At 43.6% G+C, this 14,206-nt stretch overlaps 1 protein-coding gene across 1 annotated transcript in view; it reads left to right on the top strand.

The window, feature by feature from the left end:
- Positions 1-11,686, top strand: part of SCGN (secretagogin, EF-hand calcium binding protein) — a 32,628-nt gene extending 20,942 nt beyond the window's left edge. The window contains exons 7-11 of the mRNA XM_075086156.1: positions 6,505-6,560; positions 8,475-8,520; positions 8,638-8,697; positions 9,629-9,697; positions 11,049-11,686. Coding sequence (XP_074942257.1) covers positions 6,505-6,560; positions 8,475-8,520; positions 8,638-8,697; positions 9,629-9,697; positions 11,049-11,177 — 360 coding nt within the window. The 3' untranslated portion in view covers positions 11,178-11,686. The remainder of the gene's footprint in view (positions 1-6,504; positions 6,561-8,474; positions 8,521-8,637; positions 8,698-9,628; positions 9,698-11,048) is intronic.
- The last annotated feature ends 2,520 nt before the right edge of the window (positions 11,687-14,206 follow it).

Raw genomic sequence — 14,206 nt, 5'->3', positions numbered from 1 at the left:
ACATGTGGATTTGACAACATTTTGCCACGGGTGACAGCTTACATACCTGTGTATGCACATAGCTGTGTACTTAAGCAAAATATTGCAAATGAACATGAATCATATCTAAGATATAGTTTCTGATGAAATCAAGTATTCAACCCTTTTTCTTCTGTAAGAACAAAATTCTCACTCAGCTTTTCCATCTTGGCATATGTTATTACCTTGTCCATAGAAACACTGGTAGTTCCTATCTTCCCAGATAGCAGCATGCTACTTCTAGTTTTTAATCCTACTGTCTGCAAGCCATGTGCAGGGAAAGCTCATTACTGAGGCAAACTTCAGCAAATTAAGTTATGTATATTGCTGAAACAGTCATACATGGAATGCTGACATTCACTTTTTGTGTTGCCTTATGCTGATAATGTCAGACTGAGCATAAAAATGTCCTTTAATTTGAGCATTATTATATTTTAGCAAAATGTAACTAGAACCTTCCCCAAGCCAGCATACCATCTTTGCCCACCACAAGCTAAAATTCTAGAGGGACGATAATGTAAGTGCAGTGACTAATAATTCAATAAGCATTGGTCCTGAACTACAGCGTTTGACATCTACAGTTAGTAGATGGAGATGGCTGAGGCGGAAATCTTAGTCCCAGAGAAGTCAATATGGAAATCATCCCAACTGTAATGATTCCAGGATTTTGCTGTGCTTATCTGCAAGTGTTCTCCTGGGGACTGAGGTGCGAACCCTGAGCATGCGAGCCTGCAGCTGACAGCTTCTTGTCTTCTCAGTGCAAAGGGGAACAGGTTGACCTCTCCTTGAAGATGATCTGTGTCCATGAGTATGTATTGTGGACTACCTTTATTGTACATTGCAGGGGTTTCTGATGCTTTTGTGGCTGCTGCCTGTCCCCTCTGCGAGGACAATGCTGTGCTCAGTGACAATGCCAGTGCACTTAAGTAGGGAGAGAAAAGCCAGAGCACAGAAAACCCAGGTGATTTAGCCCCCTAACACCTTACTGGCCAAGCTAGCTTATCCGTGTTAATGAAGTCTCTTATAAACACCAAAGAAATGGTGTAATAATGGAAAGAGAAATATTTGTTGTATTGACAAAAGCCTAAACAGAGTTTGTTATGTTTGTTAACATGCTGAGCAAACTTCCCAAAGCCCTAGAAATATAGTAGGAGTGGAGTATAGCCTAAAACACTGGTTGCCTAAAGGAACAGTCTTTGTACATCCCTTCTCCTGGCAGTGGTTGATGCTGGCCTTCCTCCCAGGTGGCTCTGTAAGGATGCTGTGGCCCCCAAGAGACTGCATCTCCAGTGATGCACTGATACTACAACTATCTTCTAACTCCAGCCACCACTATAGGAGCCCCGCCATCCCCAGAGAGCTTCCTTCTGGCTTTGGGTGGGTGCGATTCCTCTCGTTGCTTTGCTGTGTGTGATAAAGAGAGGACCCACACAGCTGAAGACAATGGAGGGAAATCTGCCTCGTATGTCCCTTCTAGGCTTAATCCCAGTGGTGCTGTCACGTCCAGTTTTGCACAACACTTGCTGTAGCATAAGCCAGAGGAAGCAGAAAATCCCATTTAAGCTCAAACTTCATTTCTGAAGATCAAAACCAACAGAACTCGGGAGCCTGCAGGCTTTTGAAAACCCCAGCAGATAACGCCTTGGTCTTTTAGGAACCAAAACACTCTTAGAAATCCTGAGCTAAATGACTCATCTAAATTACACAGGCAATCTGGTCTGGCAGAGCACTGAGCTTTTGTCCTGAGGGTAACTTGCTGACCACAGGGCCCTCCTGTCATGCTCCCATCCTTCCCTGAGGAAAGAAGCCTGCAGCTCAGGCACATGCATGTCTTTATACATCCTCAATAACTTTTGTACTCACTGGCCAATTTTAGTTACAGCTGTCAGGTATAGATGTCCCCAATGTATATGTTTGTGAGAGAAGGAGGTCAGGCAAGAGCCAACTCTTCCCGTGTCCCACCTGAGGGATAAAACACTTTATTACACACAGAGAACTGGAATCAGAGAAGGTTTAAAAGCAGGCTTTAGTGACTCCACTGATCACAGAACTATTTATTTTGGTTGCTTACTTCTCTCCTTATTTCTGTTGCGGAAAATAATTCAGATTTATAATCTTATATTGCTCTTCAAAGCACGCGCGTTTGTCATATCCTGGTGTTTCAGTGTCCTTCTTTACACACCAGACCGTGAAAGCAGAGATATTTCCTTTGCTGAATTCAAAGCCAATGGCAGTTCTGATTTTGCACTTAAAAAAATGGGATGTAACAATTCTTATTTTGCAAACCCAGCTCTTACTTATGCTCTGTCTGCCTCAGAATGCATGGACCACATTCAAACAAACAGAATTAAGATTTCCCTGGTGCACTGCCATTAAAATGTCAGTGAATTAATTTGTGCAAGCACTTTAAAACACGGGGTAGCTTGACAGTAAAATACATGCATCATTTTATAAAGCATACTGCTGGATGCAACAAAGCTGTTAGTAAAACTGAGTGCTATTTAAACATGCCAGACCTTATCCTTAACTACATTGAGATGTTTCATATCAGCCCGGCAGCATAAATATACCTTTCAAGTGTGTAAACTGAACATCCATCAAGTTTAACATTTCAAGATGGTGTGTAAAGACAAAAGTTTAAATTAGAAACGATCTCATAACGATTCCAAGTATCTACTCCCATGATGTACGCTTTGTCATATGGAGTGGGTACCCTCTGTCATTCTTTGTGTACTTATCTACACAATTAGCAGATCAGATCAATGCTTGAAATTTGAAAGTTTAATTAATAAATATTTCCCCAGGCTTTTCCCAAGTAATACAGCCCAAGATTGCCACGTAGTGGGTATGCATGAGCTCCAGTTGTCCAGATAATAGGATTAGGTCTATCTTATTAGCTGTGGTACCTGAACTAATTCAGTGAACACTATTCCATCTTCCCTACACATTTTTCCATCTTTCATGTGGAAGTCACCAGCCAAGAATTAGCTCAGCCTAGCTCTTCCAGCCAGACTTTTCTTTCTGTTGACTGGTATGGGCAATCAAAATATTGCATATGTTTGAAAATATTATTCAGGATACTTGTTGCAGAAAAGGTGAAACAATTTAAAAACACAAAGATTCTCTCTTGGTATTGCAAAAGCAGAGCTGAGTGAAGGAGGTCACAGAGGGGAGCTGGTTAGACACAAAACTGAAGACATGACTGAAAGTTTAATGTTAAGCTCAAAGATACGGTGCAAACAAAGCAAATTGACTGAGGATGTTGTTTTCATTAAACGTTCCACTAAGGAAAGTATTATCTCTGCAGTTAAATGTGTTTTAATGGGATCTGCACTACTGCTGGGGTATTGTAAAGGGTTCAGAAATGGATAGAGTTGAAAACCACCAGCTCAGAAAATTGATAAGAAGCAGAAAGACTTTCACATCTAAACCACCACCTCTAATCTAGCCTGTTTCATTAAGGGAGCACAAAGCTCTTCATCCTCCTGGCTATTTCTGACTTCTGAAACTGTGAAAAACCACTGCATCCACAAAGTAGAGTAGATGCAGGGCAGGCGGGACACCCAATGTCCCAAGACAAGAACACTAGGGTGCTTATTTATTTATTCTGTGGAAAAAAGAATAGAGATGTTTCAATGAAAAAGAGTCTCGTGGCTTGTCTCAGACAGGCCTATGTGAAATGAAAAATGGGACCTAAGTCTGCCTTTTGGATTGGGAACCACCGGGTCTGTCCTGGTCCCAGAAGCTGCCACCACAGTCAGCATTTATAGGTGCTTACCAGAGAGCTTGTACGGAGGTCAAGACCTTGTGGACACGGAGATGAACTTCTCCCAAAAACTCTGTGTGTTTGCTTTCCTGAGGCATCACAGAGGGAAAAGCATATCTAACTCTGAAGTCGAGGCTGAAACCCTGGCTTTTAGTCTCAAGAGAGTAATTCTGAGATGCACAGAGAATGGGAGAAGATAGAAAACACATTCAGGAACTCAGAAATGTATAGGAGAATCCAGGTGAAGTTCAAAGAGTGCTAAAGGCAGTAAATTTAGTGTGTTTTGGTAAGGAGTTTGTATTTTTGCGTGAAGAAGACTAGTGCAGTGCCTTCAGCCAGAGCTGGCCTGCCCCAGGCAGCAGAGTCTGTCCCTGAGAGCTTCACGCTGTGCTTCCCACCAAACGCTGCCCTCTTCCACCACACCAGGCGCGCCACTGTATGGTGACTTCTTACAGACCGTGTGGGCAACTAATGCTCCTCCATGGCCTAAACAGCAGGATTTAGAGCGACATTTTCAAAAGTGCTTAAATTACTTTAGAGCCTATGGACTATGGTATTCCCACTGTACTTTCTCTATCTGGCTAAACAGGGGCTGTCTCCCTAAGTTTCCTTTATGGAGTTTTTTTCAGAGTAATAGCATAAGCTGGATGTTGTAAAGCCACCTGCCCTGGACAGTCTGCAAAAGTGAGCCAGTGAGGGTATCTCCCTCTCTCTTTACACAACAAACAAAATCAGGTTAGGCACCAATGTCCCATTTGGAGAGAGGCTTTCAAAATTTTAACTGGGATGATTTATTTCTAGAAGGAACACTAACCATTTTCTATTACCTGCAGTAATAACTCCTTTATCAGCCAAGAACTGAAAGTCCAGGTTTTAATCTCTGATGGCAGTGGGAGGCTGTCGTCGCAGGGACATTTGTGTTCTTGGCACCAGCTCCCACTCCCGTCCCTGCCTCCAGCCTTGTCCTGTTGTGGCCCCAGCAGAGACCAGGGAGAAGTCCCATATTGCAGTGGGATAACTGATGGGGCAGAAGGCAGGATGGAAGAAGGTAGATAAGATGGACAGGGACAACTTGGACTGATGCAGCATGAGAGAAGTCCTCAGGAGGGCTTGGCAGCTTTATTCATCTCTCCAGCTCTAAGGTGAAGGAAGATTCAGAAGTCTTTCTTCTGTCATTTAGTGGCTTTGCATAGAGCGTATGCTCAGCAGAGGCCAGTGACACAGGAAAATGGCTTACCTTGTGCCACTGAACACCTGCATGGCTCCCAGGATGTGATTTTTCCAAAGGTCTCAATATGAGCCTTCAATCATTCATAGGAATTTTAGACTGTTTTTTCAGTGGGAGGAAAAGCGAGCCCACACCGAGTGCTCTTCAAAAATCCTATCCAAACATCAGTAGTGTAAATCATGCAGAATAATTAATGGAGTAAAATCTTGTTGCAGAATCTTATCTAAACCCAGTGCAATGAAGGGTTACCACAGGCTCACCATCCTCAGTGTAGATGCCTGCCCTTAAGCAAGGGGCAGGGAGGGGCAGCACTGACAAAATAGGCACCGTGTTTATGCAGAGGCATAAACCTGTGAAACTGCAGGTCTCCAATTAATAGCTCTCCTCATGCACGTGTCAGGCTCTGCCCCAGTTTCACTGCTGGGAGGTGCTTGGGACCTGCTGCTGGGTCTCCTCAGAGCTCCTGCATGGTCAGGCAGTGTCATAGAGGATGGTCCTCTCCCTCTAAGCCTCCTGAGATGGGGACTGGTATGGGCCTTCTCCAGCAGATGTGCGATTAATTACACCAAAGATTTGTAGTGACCTGGTTACTAAATAAGCAAATGAGATTCACGAAGGTAAGATTAAAGCATATTTCATTACTGAGTATCTGACAAAGAATGACAACCCATCTTAGTAAAATATTAATCTTTCCCCACACACACAATGTGGAATATATTCTTTCTAGAACTTCGAGCCGTTAGTTATCCAGGTTTTCAACTCATTAAACATCTCCCCATCTTTCCCTGTAACAGACTCTTATTTGTGCCTTGCAGAGAAACACAGTACCACATACAATAAATAAATAAATAATATCTGGTGGTGACTCATCAAAAAGATCGTATTAAGGAAAAGATAATATTAAGGAAAGGCTTACTGTTTTGTTCACACAGGTTAACCTCTTGACATTGGCAGCCTGAGTCTCCTTCCCAGTCTTAGCACTTTATGACAGCAGGCTTTGAGCCAAGCAAATCCCACTGGCTTTAGTGGCGTCAAACCCCACCTTGAGTGTCTATCAGAAGGTGACATCTGCACTTCGGCCGCTTGGTAGCCACAGCAACAAAGATAAGGAAGGAGTCAGGCTGAAAGCGTTTAGAAGTTCCCTCCTTTTTTTGGCATGATTTTCCAGGGACCATGGCAAGGCCAGTATTTATATTCTTAAGGTGTTTGGTGGAGACCTGTCTTTATCCTTGTGTAAGGCAGAAAGGGAGCGGTGGTGCTCATATTTGATTGCTTGGGTTGTGGCTGTCAGAAAGCAGAAGGGGTTTGCTGTGCTTTTGTGCCACCCTTATGCTTGGTGCTAGCAGAGGATGCCGTGCTGCCTGGGGCTTGGGCAAGCACCCCAAGCAAGCAGAGGTGAGGGCACAGGGCAGAGCAAAATGTATATTGGCCTTTTTGTACGTGTGTTCTCTACACGGCCTATCTGTTTTATCTCTGTCTTCTTGATTTTTAGATGAAAATCTTTGACAAAAACAAAGATGGACGGCTGGACCTGAATGACCTGGCAAGGTACGCTTTAATAATACTGGTGGGGTTTTTCAACTTGCAATGGCAGATCCAGGCAAGGTGATGATCTCCCTCTGGGGACATGCATTTGAATCTTGCCTCCTTTAAAATTAAATCAGGTACTCTGATGCATGATCCCCATTGCAATAGTCTGAGAACCTAGAGCTGGTGACACTGAGCAATGCCAGGTCCTGTTTGTGCATCACCAACACACTCTGGCATGATCCATGCTGCCTCTGTGATGCTCCTCAGGAGATGATGAAGCAGCCAGTGGCACCATTTCTCCAAAAGAAGGATGGCAGTCCCCTTCAGCAGGGTCACAGATGTGCATTTATTTCACATCATTATGTGCACCAGGGATTGCAAAGAATATTTGCTGCTTGTTTGAGGAATAAAGGTGCCACCGCAAAGGAACTTGCCAATGGCAGTAAGAAAGGATTTGGAGAGACAAGGTGAAGATGCTCGTGAATGAAGCTGGGGACTCAGTCATGGGCCTCTGTCTCTTTTCTGTCCTTGGTACCTCAGGAGCTTTTATATGATTTTTCACTGCATACAGATAGAGAGCATGCATCTGTCTGTAAATGTATGTGCAGTGACTGGATGAGAGTTTAAATGTGCAGGTTCAGTCTTAAAACACTGGTTTGGGGGATGAGAGGAGAAAGGTGCTGGTTTGCCACTGTTATTTTCTGCTTGGGATCACAATGAATGCCAGCACAAATAACGGCAGTGTGTGTGGCAGTTCGCTTTGACCACTGAATATATGAAATAAAACAGAGGCAGAATGGACAATATCTAAAGGGGGTTGCTGTTGCATTTTCCTCTTAAATATGGTTCCCTCGCTGCCCTCTTGCCCCATGTCAGCTGAGGCTACCCTCTGGTCTGAGCAAATTTCTCACATCTCAAACCCTTCAACATGCAGACACAGCTCAGCACACAGAATCACAGAATGGCAGGGGTTGGAAGGGACCTCTGGAGATCATCTTCTCCAACCCCTCTGCTTGATCAGGCACACCTAGAGCAGGGGGCACAGGAACGCATCCAGGTGGGTTTTGAATGTCTGCAGGGAAGGAGACTCCACAGCCTCCCTGGGCAGCCTCTTCCACTGCTCTGGCACCCTCACAGGAAAGAAGTTTTTCCTCATATTTAAGTGAATTTCCATGTTCCAACTTGTGCCCATTGCCCCTTGTCCTGTCGTTGGGCACCACTGAAAAGAGTCCAGCCCCATCCTCCTGACACCTGTCCTTTAGATATGTATAAGCATTGATAAGATTCCCCCTCAGCCTTCTCCAGGCTGAAAACACCCAGGTCTCTCAGCCTTTCCTCATGAGGGAGATACTCCAGTCCCCTGATCATCTTGGTAGCTCAACACCCAGTGTCACAGGCTCTAAAAACCTCAGGGTTAGCAGGGCAGCTAGAGAGAGAAAAGCTTTTTTCAGTCCTGTGAGGGGCTTTAGGAGGGAGGAGAGAAAAGGAGAGGAATTTAGCCAGTCTCAGTGCTCAGGCTAATATTACTTTGTCCCTTACTTTTACAACCACCAATTCTCCCTCCAGAGAGAACAATAAATTACTTTCCTTTAATGTATCACAGCAATCCAGTTACGAGGAATGAGTATCTGGTAACTCTCACTTTGGAGGCTGACCACCTCCATTGCGCTGGACCACCAGAAATGCTGTGGGAGAAGCAATGGTGCTAAGATACACATTTGCAGTGAGCCAAAGGGTGCTTGTCATTCCCCATCAGACAGGGAGAGAGGCATGTGCTTATGTAACAGCCCTCTGTAAATAATCCTGCAGGCGATTTTCTTTTTTACAGGCCTATAATCTAAAATAGCTTTGCTTTACAAACCAGAAGAGTTCGGAATAGTTTGTGTGCAGATGATAAAGTGGAAAGATCGTAATTTAAATCTCTCCATTCAGGATTTTGGCGCTGCAGGAAAATTTCCTTCTTCAATTCAAAATGGATGTAAGTAGCACTATTTTTTGACGCATTGATCCTGTCTCTCTCAGCTAAGATAACCTGAGCCCAAACTCGAACCTTTGTATTTTTTCTTTTTCATTTGCTTGTCCTCTCCACATACAGGCCTGCAGCACAGAAGAAAGGAGGAGAGATTTTGAGAAGATCTTTGCACACTACGACGTTGTGAGTGCCAGAGGCCGTTCTCTTGTGGTCTTTAAATGACACAGATTTAACATATGCTGCTCAGACTTCTTCCTCCCAGTGGGTGCTGTGGGGGTCACTCAGGAGCTGCAGCTGTGCCTGAGTCCGTGGGCCAGAGGGGCCCAGGTGCCAGGCTGGGGGTACGGTGGGGACAGAGGGGAGCCATGCTCAGACACCTCCAGGCAAAGGACCCATTTTGACTTTCTCCATTGCCACAGCCAGTGCTGCTGCATTAGCTGTATCTTCCTGCAGGAGATGCAAGGGATGTAGAGGAGGTGGTAGCTTTAGCTCTCACAGTCTTTCACAGTTTGGGACATGCTTTGCGACCAGCTTGAAAAACAAAATGCCTTCCAGCACTGAACCAAGGGTTATTTAGGGAGTCTGGCCCAGGACAGACATGACCACCTAACTGTCTGTTAGAAATCTGCAGTTCAGTGCTGCTTCTGACAATCACACAACTCCCTCAGAGTGGTAGCCAGCAAGCATCACAAAATGGTGGGAGATGTTGCTCCTGTTTGAGGGGAAGAGGTGGTTTGGGAAAAAGGAAGGGATCTTAAATATTAGATATAAAGAACTTGTTCACTGTGAGGGTGGTGAGACACTGGAACAGGCTGCCTAGAGAAATTATGAATGCGCTCTCCCTGGAAGTGTTCAAGGCCAAGTTGACAGGGCTTTGAGAAACCTGATCTAGTGGAAGCTATTCCTGCCCATGGTAGGGGCAGTGGCACTAGATGGTCTTTAAGGGTCTTTTCCAACCCAAACCATTCTATGATTCTATGATCTTTATGCTATGATCTTTATTCTATGATCATTATTCTATGATCTTTCGCTCGGTGACCGGGTATACCTACTGACCAGTAAAGGTTGTGTTTTTGACTTACTGGAGCATTTTGATGTTTCTTCCATCTTTCAGAGTAAAACGGGAGCACTTGAAGGCCCAGAAGTGGATGGGTTTGTCAAAGACATGATGGAACTGGTCAAGGTAGCTTCCTAGCTCTTTCTATTTATTAATACCCTATATTTCCAAGAGGAAGGTGATTGTTTTGGTAAAGCTATATAAATAGAGAGGTTACTGAGAAGGTAGAGTCAAATTTCACTTTCATGAGCAGCAGAAATGAATGTCATGATCTCAGCATAAACACTGTAGAGCATTTCACCATATCACAGAAATTCTGCCTGATAAATTTATACACCTTCACTCAGCAACTGTATTTAAGAAAGCTCCATTCTAGCTCATACCCTGAATTAGGCAGTTGTTACAGCATCACAAGCTGGTTGACATGGATCAGTCACCAGAAGCTCTTTCTTCTGTTTCGTTGTGAATATGGTCCTCACCAGCACGACCTCATGGTTCATTAGCTCATCACAGGGCTACACTTGAAAATTACTTGAGCTCTACCTCTAATCAAGAATGCCATGCCCAGTGCGTCACCAGTTTCCCACAGACAACAGAGTCCATCTGCATTGGATTACTTTGAGTTTCCAGACGCCGTCCAAGATACAGTTTTTGATTCAAATATAGTCTTATCTTTGGCTCCCTCTGAGCCTGAGCTGTTGCATTTCCACACAATGTGACCGTGCTCCCATGCCCGTTTAGCAGAGAGCAGAGACTGCAGCTGCATGATGATGGCTGCAAGTGTATGGACATTATAGCCCTGTGCTGTGTAGGGAATGGTGTGAGGACCGGTGGGATGTTGGATTTGTGCTCTGTGCCTGTATGCCCAAAAGAGTGAAGGTTGTACTTTCCTTAAGGGCCTTCATCAGCATCAGCCTTGGGCACCATAAGCTGTGCGTGTGAATTTGATCTCCTGAGCAAGTGGGAAGCAGAGGAAGCGGTACAGCTTTAGGAGCATACAGAGACAGTGTAGACTGTAAAGTATGCCTTTAGCATTTATTTGATCCATTAAAGGTATTTTTAAATTGCCGGCTAGGCTGTAATAATAGTAGCCTGCCAACAGAAATGCCGCATCACTCTTTGTGTAGCAGGTTTGAGAGAGGAAACCAGATGAAAGCAGAGGTCCAGTAGTGCAGCAATCTGCGTTGCGCAACTTTCTGCAGACTTTTGTTTGATATGGATCAGATACTGATGGCCTTGTCTAAGCACAAAAATCATGTTGCATTTCCTTACAGTTACTCACAGTCCCATACCTCTTGTGTTCTTGCAGGGCATCCTTTCCCCATTCTCTGGTCACTTCCCCACCTCATATGAGCTGATGTGGCGTCATTCGTCCTTGGGTAGATTTCCCTGCTGCTGCACAGCCTGCTGCTTTACAGAGTTGGGAAAATCCAGAGCTGTTTTCTCTCTCAGCACTGTTTTTCTCTTTTGCCTGCAGCCCAGCATTAGTGGGGTGGACCTGGACAAGTTCCGCCAGATCCTGCTCAACCACTGTGACGTGAACAAGGACGGGAAAATTCAGAAATCTGAATTGGCTTTATGTCTTGGGCTTAAAATGAACCAGTAGCCAGGAAAGCGCCCATGGTTGTGTTTCCCTTGTGAGATTTGCCTGCTGCTCCTCGTAGAAGTGTGTCTGTGCTGCCATGTGAGTGGTGGGGAGCAGGGGCACCACGCTGCCGGGCTGGAGACCAGCTGCACGAAGACACAGCAGAGTGGGATCTGCATGGAGGGCCTCCCTGCTCCGCCACTCCCTTTGTGGTCTTCGCGCGCTGCCACCACTTGTGGGTCCCCTTAGCAATGTCTCTGCCCATGAGCACACCAGCAGCCCATAAAAGGGGTTGCTGTTCTTCTCCTGCCCCCACGAAACACTGCCCTGCCTGTCCCATAGGATAGGGACAAGCATGTCCTTAAAAACATCCTGTCAGTGGTCTCAGAGTGCAGCTACTAGGTGTTTCTGATGGTCGCCTTATGTGTGAAGTCATTACTTTGGTAAGCATCGCGCTTTGTTTATGCATTTAAAATATTAGATGGATGACAGTGTATTTGTGCAGAAATAAAAAATGGCAGTTACAGAAATGCAGTAAGATTGGAGTTTATGCGTTATGTGCAGAAAGCCATCTGCCGCAGGCTGGCAGGCCATACGTAGTAGCCATTTTATGTAAAATGTATCAAACGGCAAGAGGGTTTGTGATGTCTATCAGCTGTGGTGTTTAAATCTGCCAGGAAATGAAACATGGTAGATCCTTTTCATGGGGAAACCACACATACCAGCAAATCATATCACCTCCAGGCTGAAGCCACGAAGTAAAATCTCTTCTGGAGGAAGCCTTTCTTCCGACCCACACTGAAATAATATACAAGGTTTCCATAAACAGAAAAACTGGAAGGACTTAAGCCTAACATGATTATTTTTTTTAAACTATAAGACTTAATAAATATTTGTAAACTTTATTGAACCATCACTCCGCTTCCCATCACTCCCAGGCCATGGGTGTAATCCTGGACCCTAATGGCAGAAACATCATTTGTGCCACATAATTCCCTATTCCAAAGGCTTTGACTGCATATTCAGAAAGCACCACACCTACACTATCATGCCCAAATAATTCTTAATTTCGGACAAGAAAATTGAGGAGAAAGGATTGCTAGCAAAACTCCTGCACATCTCAGCATTTCTGTCTCCTACAGAGGAGAGACCCAGATTTGACACTACCAGTGTCTTTCTAGTTATGTTCTTTGCACAAGGCAGTACAGTGAAACACTCCCTTTATACTCTGTTTTATAAATATTAATCAGAAATTACCTTCAGTCAACACAAATAGAGATGGAGATGCTGGTTCAATAAAGCACTTAAAAACATACAGAACTTTAGAGATAGGCTCATTTTCTATTTTCACTGGTGATAAGCTCACAGACCAAACAAGTGCTAAGTGCATGTTTTACCCCAGCACGGAACTAGGGCTTTAAATTTCAAACCTGATTTTTATCACCCTGGCAGCCACAAAAATCACAACCACAATAACAGGGCTTTGCAATGGTTCATAAAAACTATAAACAAGGAATCAGGCCTTAGCAGCAGCTCCCCAAGCCACCAGGGATGCACTTTTACTCATGGACGTTTGCTCCCATCTGAGAGGAGAGCTGTGGTCAGGAGAGCATGACAACAGGTAGGAAGCCAGCAGAGAAATCCCATGCACTGCTGTTTATCAGACATCCTTTACCTCCACCCTGAAGAATTTGCAACAAATATAGTCGGGCACATCACTAACCATCTTTTCATCATACATCCAATAGGATGTGACTTATCAGCCTAAATAATTATGCCTTTAAGTTTATTCTTCTGTTTCTTTCTCTTCTTTCAGCCTTTATATTGTTCTCATTGTTATTATTACTTTCCTAAACTACAGTTTCCATTACTTTGAACATGGAAGCAATTTCTGTACCATCCCCTACAATATATTTCTAGTAGAATATAGTATAGTAAAATATAGAATAAAGTAGATATATATTCTTTATGCTATTTGTATTTTTCGATAACAGGCCCATTCTGTTTCAATCCTGCTTAAGTCTATTGATATAAGCAGAACTTTTTCTCATTTATTGAAGTATAAATTCAATAATATCCTGCCCCGCCTCACCAAAAATGCATCAACTTTTAACCTAAAATGCAAATAATATTTTAAAGACTCTATATAGCCAGAGCTCTTATTTAAAGGATTATACAACACTTCATCCATCTTTATTGAAACCTTATGCTTTTCACATCCTCTACATACAACAGGTTTTTTTTTTTAACAGACACTGAGCAATAATCAATTTCAAATGTCAGTGTCACAATGTATTTTGCTTCTTTTGTATAAATTTGTCAGGTTTTTGTAATACTGCATTTGCTGAAGCCTTCCTCTCTGCAAGTTCATACAACTAGATTTATTAACTTGAAATAAGTGAGTGCATAACCTTCAGTAAGTAAGTTTGCGAGAGGATTTTACAAACATTAGCAAAAAGTAATTGGGGATAGTAAATGAAAAGTTTACATACAGAACTCAGAAGAGGGTTTTGTTTGTTTGTTTTTATTATTATTATTATTATTATTTAGTTCTGTATTCCCATGAGGATGTTATTTGTGTCCGGAGCAGCAACTAGAGAGCAGGAAGACAAGCATGCACACTGCCTTGTTTGCAGGGACCATAGGAGAGAGCCGCATCCCAGTGGGACTCAGCCCAAGTGAGCTGCAGGTCCCCTATAAACAAAGCAAAATGTCAGGAGATGCAGTGGGATTTGAGCCCATGTTACAAAGGTCAGCAAGGCAATTATTAACAAGCTATGGTCTTATAACTCTCTAGGCTCTAAAAATCAAAGTAATTGGAGGAGGCAGGCATTTTGAGACTTCCCATGGAGAAAACGTGCTCCTTGCTTGCAGCAATTTATTTTTTTTAATTATTATTTTCACTTCAATAATGAATGATCTGTAAGGCCCTTTGGACTCATGCTCTGTTGATTTCATCCCTTTAAGCTGCAATAGATACATGGATAGACAACACATTTTGATGAAACATAGCTATTGGCCATTTTACAAATTCAAAGAGTACTTTAATG

Source organism: Phalacrocorax aristotelis, chromosome 2 (assembly GCF_949628215.1).
Source record: "Phalacrocorax aristotelis chromosome 2, bGulAri2.1, whole genome shotgun sequence".
NCBI lineage: Eukaryota > Metazoa > Chordata > Aves > Suliformes > Phalacrocoracidae > Phalacrocorax > Phalacrocorax aristotelis.
Note: the sequence above shows the minus strand (reverse complement) of the source record. Positions and strands in the feature narration are given on the sequence as shown.